Source organism: Phaethon lepturus, unplaced genomic scaffold, assembly GCF_000687285.1.
Source record: "Phaethon lepturus isolate BGI_N335 unplaced genomic scaffold, ASM68728v1 scaffold4422, whole genome shotgun sequence".
Lineage (NCBI taxonomy): Eukaryota > Metazoa > Chordata > Aves > Phaethontiformes > Phaethontidae > Phaethon > Phaethon lepturus.
In genome coordinates, this window is record NW_010522448.1 from 45,707 (window position 1) to 52,699 (window position 6,993).

The window sequence follows — 6,993 nt, forward strand, 5'->3', positions numbered from 1 at the left end:
TATGCAAAGATCCAATTCCAAAATGAGCGAGGTGAACTACATTAGCCACAAATTGCTAGCAGTATCCTCACCACTATGTAAGAGATGCTATAATGCGTACTCGAATCCGAGAGTGGGTGGAAACCTTACTCATAAGGTTGCTCCACCCAGATACAGTATTCTGTATTCTGCCCAGCAAAACAACCAGCCCGATGAGACAATGTGTTTGGAACGTCATATTTAAGACTTAAGAATTCAATCAGTTTTGCTCATGTAGGAAGTAAGGAAGTAATGCCGCCCAGTTGTTTAGGCTTTGGCTTTAACTGTAAAGCAACAAGCTTAACCGAACCACTCCAGGAGTGCCTAACTCCCAGGTATTAACTTTAAAAGTTTTGTCAGTACAATTGCAAAGTCACAGACACCTTAAGACTCTTCCCACGTTGTGCGCTTAGCACGGACAGGTATCCCTTAAACTACGCTGTTGACTACAGGATTTCTGGCTCAGCTTGCAGCTACAATTGTCAGATCATGACCATGGCTGTTCATCCTCTGCTTCTCTATGGTCTCCCTGCAACGCAGCTGATGATGTTTTAGGTGATGCAGAAGGATCTGTCCAACCTTTGCCTGCTAGGAATATGTGACAGAAGATGACTGTTGAAGAAGCCAGAATGCAAACCCACCAAAGCATCCACCCATCTTGCCTCCCTCCTCCTCTCTCGACTCTGCAGTGTTCATAAACCCAGACAGATCAATCACAAGCTTTAAGAGGCTTAAACCATCATCAGTAACAAATAGTTTCAGGATATTGGCTCTATCTTGCATTAGTCTGTTAGCTACCAGGCCCAATATTCAACCAGGGAGGGGGAACAATAAAACCACCCTATTACCTCATGCTGCTTAATATTCCTTCAGACCACATGTTCTGTGATCTTCAGCCCAGATTTCAACTTGGGTGCAGATGTAACATTGCAGGGCTGGTAGAAATTTATCCTGGAAGGATATTATTATTTACTTATGTCCACATGGAAAGTGATTTAAGGTCATCCAGGCACAGATTACAGGAATGAAAAAAAAAAAAAATATAAATACGGGCTTTTGTTCAATTTATCTTTCCAGTCATAGAATTCAGCTGCTGGGACACTTACTGTGGACCTAGAAATAACAAACCAGCTCCCTGGGTTAACCAAACCGAACAAACCTCTAGCATCTTTTCTGTACTCAGATTATGAAGAAATCCTGGTAATTCCCGATAACCTGAAATCTTCAGGTTGAGCTGCAAAACAGACACATATCTATCTAAGTATACATTTTATACATATATATATGTACATACAAATGCATATATGACTACACTTTTATAGCATACAGATCTTGCATGCTAAAATTTTGCACAAATAATTTCAAACGTTTAGGTATTTAGAACATTAAATCCGCTGTGGAAAATAAGAATGGAAGTGCAAAAGACAGATTTTAGATGAGGTTACAAACCAAAGCATACCATTTCAGGAAGCCAGGTAGCAGAATTTAGGGATGCTGTATTGGGCACTTCATGCAGTATTGTACTTGGTGCTGAAGTACACCCGTGTGCTGACAGTACACAGGGAACTCACCTCTGCTATCACAGCGCTACCACAGATCTTTCAGATCTCAGCCAGCAACAAAACACAATCAAAAGAAGTGCTGTAGTGTTACGTGCAATCCGAAACTAATAGGAATCACAGGAATTAAGGCTGCTGTTGTCAAGGGGAACAACCAAACCATATAGGAGCTGCATAGATGTAGCTCTACTTGTACGATGCATGTAAAAAATAAGCCATCAGGAGTACTGTTAGTTCTTCCTAGCTCTGCCAACTGACGGTACAAGTTTAAATGGAGTACTATGAAAGAGGGGTGAGATAGCAGCATACATACAGATGTGGATGTCCTTCACTAAGAACAGCTTTGGCATCTACGTAGTTAGCATGGAGACAGATGGAATAAATATTAACCCCTAAAGTTACACAGAACTATGATCTAGTATTGTGATGCATTATGCAAGTCTCTACACATACAGCTGCTATAGATCTGACCAACTCCTAGCAGGTCACCTCCGAGAAGGGGCCTCAGTTCAGAACAAAGGGCACAACAGGCACAGAGGAATTCCACACTTGCTTTTCAGCTGGTGCTTTCTAGCACTGGATCAGATATCTTTGAGGAAATCCACACCTCGTCTACACTGGGGCAAACTCTGAACTGTTCGGAGTCCCTGCTGGGGTGGCTCCCAAGATTACAGAATCACAGAAACACTAGGTTGGAAAGGACCTTCAAGATCTTCAAGTCCAACCATTACAGTATGGTCTCAGACTGCACAGAGATTGCCTGAAGCCATCGGATACGCTAAGAGTTGAAGAGAAAGAGCAGGAAAATTAGTGGAGTAAAAGGCACTAAATGTAGGCTGTTATTGGGATTAGGGATTAAAACAGATTAAACAGTACACAAGGAGTTATTCAATATTCAGAGCATGAGAAGACAGAAGCTGTAAGGGCTAAAAAGACATTTGTAGATACATTCAAGCTTGAAGCAGTCAAAGATACGATTCATCTACAGCTGTCCATGTGTATCTGTTCTAGCAACCGAAGTCTGCTGCTATACAGCCAAGACCTAGTTTGACACATCTTTGCAGGAGGCAAACAGTCACAAGCTTTGTTTTCATCATTTAAAAAAATACCAGGTGAGATTATCTTCATGTTTCATACATATAATGCTCAGAGAATTATGTTTAAAAATAATCATCTTACAGAGAACATCAGCTTCTCTACGAAAGACCTTACAGATAACAATGACTTTAAGTTTTCTAGCAGCCAAGAAATTTTGTGTCATCTCTAAATTTTGCCTCCAGTATTCCCTTTGTAGGTTACAAAAGCAGCTCTACTTGTCCACGCCCATTAGAACTTTGTTAAAGAGATAAAACTGCCAAAGTTCGACATTCTCTTGTGAGATGGCGTAGAAGTTTAGCTTTCAAATAAAAAAAATACTCTACAGCGTGAGCTGTCTAAAAGGGGTGAGGTTAAGATCCAGCCTCTCCAAACCAATTATTCTTATCATGTTCCCCAAGTCTGCCATCCTTCCAATTGCACCCTGATCTTATTTCAAGAGGCACAAATACTTCTCAGTTGAGTACCTGAAGTACCTGCAAATACCAGAAAAAGCAGAAGTCCCTACAATAACAGTTGCATTTAGCCCTCTTCAGATCAGGCGCATGGGCTAAATGATTTTGAGACCTCTTCCTGCACCATTTTTCAGTGACCCGTAGATTCTGCGTTGGTTAGTTGAGAGTGCTGTTCTCCCAGGTATACAGAAGATTTAGCCTGCTTCACGTGCTGCGTTAGAGCAAAACAAGGCAATGAAAAAGATAAAAATCTAAGACAACTGGCTTTTGAAACAAAACCAGAAAGCCCTGCTCATTCAGGCATGAAGAACTGGCAAGTACCAAAAAGAAAGTTCTTATTACCTACATAGATTAAAAACCTAAAAAACTGTGCAGAGAGAGAAAAATAGCAGAGGGGACAGTAGGAAGTTAAGAGAGGCTACACTCTGAGCTACATCTGAGGATCCTTCTTCAGATTTTGGGCAAACCAAAGGCATTCAGGTCCAAAACTGTGACCTTATACACAAACTTAGGAGTTTCCTATGATCCTTAAGTGTTTCACATACTGACTCAGGTTTCACCCAGGAGCCCTGACAGTGTTCCTCTGTGTACAATCAGGAAAGCCTTTATAGGCCTTAGCAGTCACAACAAAAGCCAACAAAAATTCAGAAAACAGGCGGTATCTCACTGTCATCCAGGCATTTCAATCCAGTCAGCCTTCCGGGAGCACAGCCAGCCTGACACAATAGAGCCTCAGGACCCTCAAAAAGATGACTTTAAGAAGTTGCCTTTTTTTTTTTTTTTTTAATTTAAAACAATAAAAGCCTACTGATGAAATGTTTGTTCAGGAAGTCCAAGGTTCGGTTCTCTCCTCAGCTTGTAATGAGCTTTAAAGTCTTATTTAATCACCCAGAAGAGAGCTGTAAAGACTAAATCATCAACCACTGTTGATACAGCACCCTCTTTTCCTCCTGGCAATGCTATGTCAGTGACTTTGCCCTTTAACTGGTTCCTGTTTAAAAGACTTCAGAATGTTCCCATCATACTTTGGGCCCCAAAGTTATCTCTAGACCAGTATCTATCCAGAGAAACGGATTATGCTGCATGGAAAAGACAAGTTGCACTGCTTTAGCAGTGATACATTTTGCTGCTCTCATAAATGGAATAAACTCAAAGAATCATCTCTCACGTTATTAAGGACAGCAAAGAGATGTAGCCTAGCTATTCTTAAAAGGGGTTTTTTTGTTTGTTTGGCAACAGAAACATTGTTGATTTAAAATCCAGGCCATTTAAAATCAAAAGTTCAAAGTGCAGTCAGATACTGCACCTGCAAACACCTAATCATCTGTCAGCATTTTATGTTGTTTCAAAGTCTCTGTTTAAAGAAAATTTCTTCCTGTTGTTCCATATCGAAGAATTAAACAGGAAAGGTTCAGAAATGGTTTTGCTGTTGTCTGTCACCAGTTAGCATGGTGCTTGTGTATCTCCAGGTGAGTTGGCCATAGGTACAACTTCTGAAATCTTTATGTTCTCCTCACTAATAAACTGCTATGGCAAAAGTCCAAGTGATTACATAGGGCAGACCATCCCAGAAAGAATCATTAAATAAGACAGGGAAGAAAAGTTTATTTCTAGCTCACTAGGCCAAGTCCCCCAAAGTTCTTAGGCATATAGCTTCCATTTACTTTAGTGGGAGATTAGGCATCTAATGCTTGCTGCTGCATTTAGTGTGTCTCTGGGCTCTCAGCCTCACCCTCTTTTAGGTATATTAGCTATTGCCATAACACAGGAAAATTTTAAAGAACCAATTTTATTGTTACATTATGATTTTCCTTGTATTGTGACGTAATTGCTAGTTGCTTTTTTAAACAGGGTTTACTGCTACCTTACTAGGTGTAGATAAGATCTCCTGCTTAATGAGCTTGATACATTGCCATGGGTCATTCCCAGAACCATGTGAATTTATTGCACTGATAATCCAAAGTATTAATGTTTTCAGATTCTGGTCCATTATTTTACATTTCTCATTGATACACTGAAACAAGCAAGAGAATACTTACATAAAATGCAGCACTGTCACTGCATTTATCAACTACTAGTTGCCTGCTGCTTCTAGGAACTTGTCTGAATAGATGATGGCTACTCAAAATAGTGTTTCAGACATGGAAAATTTAACTAACAGTCCAGACCCAGTATCTCTGATCAACAGAATCTCTCCTCTGTGTTAGGATAATGTTTGTTGCGTGCTCCTCTTTGGTATAGCCAGAGCAACAGAAAAAGCTAACTTGTTGAATTTTAGCTTGAGAACAAGATGTCCCTGTGTCCTCTTCAAATACTGTTGGCAAATATACAGACTAGCAAAAGTAGCCCTTTAGCCATCTGCCACATACCCATCTGCCACACACCCATCTCCCAGTCAAACATTTACACCTTTTTTGTGACTAAAATGAAGGTTTCTGTCAATTTTTGCCACTGCATTACCTGGAAATGGCCTGAAATTGAAATACTAAGTAATGATGGTCTCAGATTGCAGTGAAACATATTCAAATAACAAATCACTACAAGAATCTAATAGTGTAAGCCCAATTCTGCGCTCTTTGCATAAAAACTGTATGCTTCCAGGCATGCTTTTATGTATGCTTCCACAATGAAAATGTATGGCTGAAGATCACCCTGAAGTACTGCTACAGCTGCTAGAACAGACTACTGTTATTCTTGTTTTATACAATTTTGAGAAATAAAACTCTAGAGTTTTGAAAGTTGGCTCTGGACTTCATATATGCCAACCTGCTAATCTTGCACTTGACAATTAGAGAGGCACCGAGGCTTGCACTTCCTAGAGCACTGATGCTTCACGTATATATCTGCTGCTTTGCATCTGATTTCTGTACACACAGATGTCAGACTGGCATCTTTTTAAGTACAGGACGCCCAGACACCCACACTTGGTGCATTCATAAACCTTCATATACATAAGGATCTGTATTTATGCGGCAGCTTTAAGCCAAGAAATTAAAAGTTATTCCAAAAGTAATAGAATTATTCAAATAACTTAACTGAGCATTACTTTCAAATTACCATTTAAAAAAAAAAAAGCTTTATTAAAGTCCTCCTCCCCCTCCTGGAGCCATTTAAGGTTTGTGCTGCCCAGGAACTGCAGCCTTGTGTTTCTGCAGATGAATGTTCTCTCAGCAGCATAAAATTAATACTGCTAAGACAACACAGAAGCACAGAAAAGTCCCAGAACCATACGTGGTCTGTACCGTTAGATGAGCAGCAGGCTGTATGCCCGTCTTTTCCATTTATACCACGAATTGCAAAGTGATGTGCTGTCCTTTAGGAATAAGAGTCACTCTATAAAACGTGTTTGGGGAAGAGGGGGAATGACAAAAACTCACACTGACTTCAGCTGGGCTAGAAACCTACCCACGGTTAGGTATCAAAACCCCACAGGCTGGGGGGAAAGAAGGGGAAGCAGCACGTAAGGAGCAAAACTTTGCGAGAGGTTGAACAGCTGGAGCCCAGACTTCCCCAGAGGAGGAGGAGGGTGATCTGCAAGCCTTAGGAAAGGGCGGCAGAGGCTCCTGCCGAGGGAAGTACCTTGTAACTGAGCCGAGAGGGACTCTTGATGCTGCTGGTACTTGAGCGCCGTGGCCTCAGCCTTCCTCAGCTGGCCCTGCAGCTCGTAGTAGAGCATCGCCCCGTAGAGGAAGCCGAAGACCACAGTCAAGAGCAGGAGGGTCTGGAAAATCCGCTTCTGTTTTCGGGAGCACATCCCGTTGCCCATGTCCCCGGCAGGGTCCCGAGGGCCCCCGCCCCTCACGGCTTAGCAGCAGGCAGCTGGCGGCAGCGGACGACGAGGCGGCGGCATCGGAGGCCCCGGGCCC

General features: G+C 41.7%; 1 protein-coding gene across 1 annotated transcript in view; it reads right to left on the reverse strand.

The window, feature by feature from the left end:
* The window catches only part of GOLIM4 (golgi integral membrane protein 4), a 33,047-nt gene extending 26,154 nt beyond the window's left edge, over nucleotides 1-6,893 (reverse strand). The window contains exon 1 of the mRNA XM_010281804.1: nucleotides 6,707-6,893. Coding sequence (XP_010280106.1) covers nucleotides 6,707-6,893 — 187 coding nt within the window. The remainder of the gene's footprint in view (nucleotides 1-6,706) is intronic.
* Nucleotides 6,894-6,993: the final 100 nt, after the last annotated feature.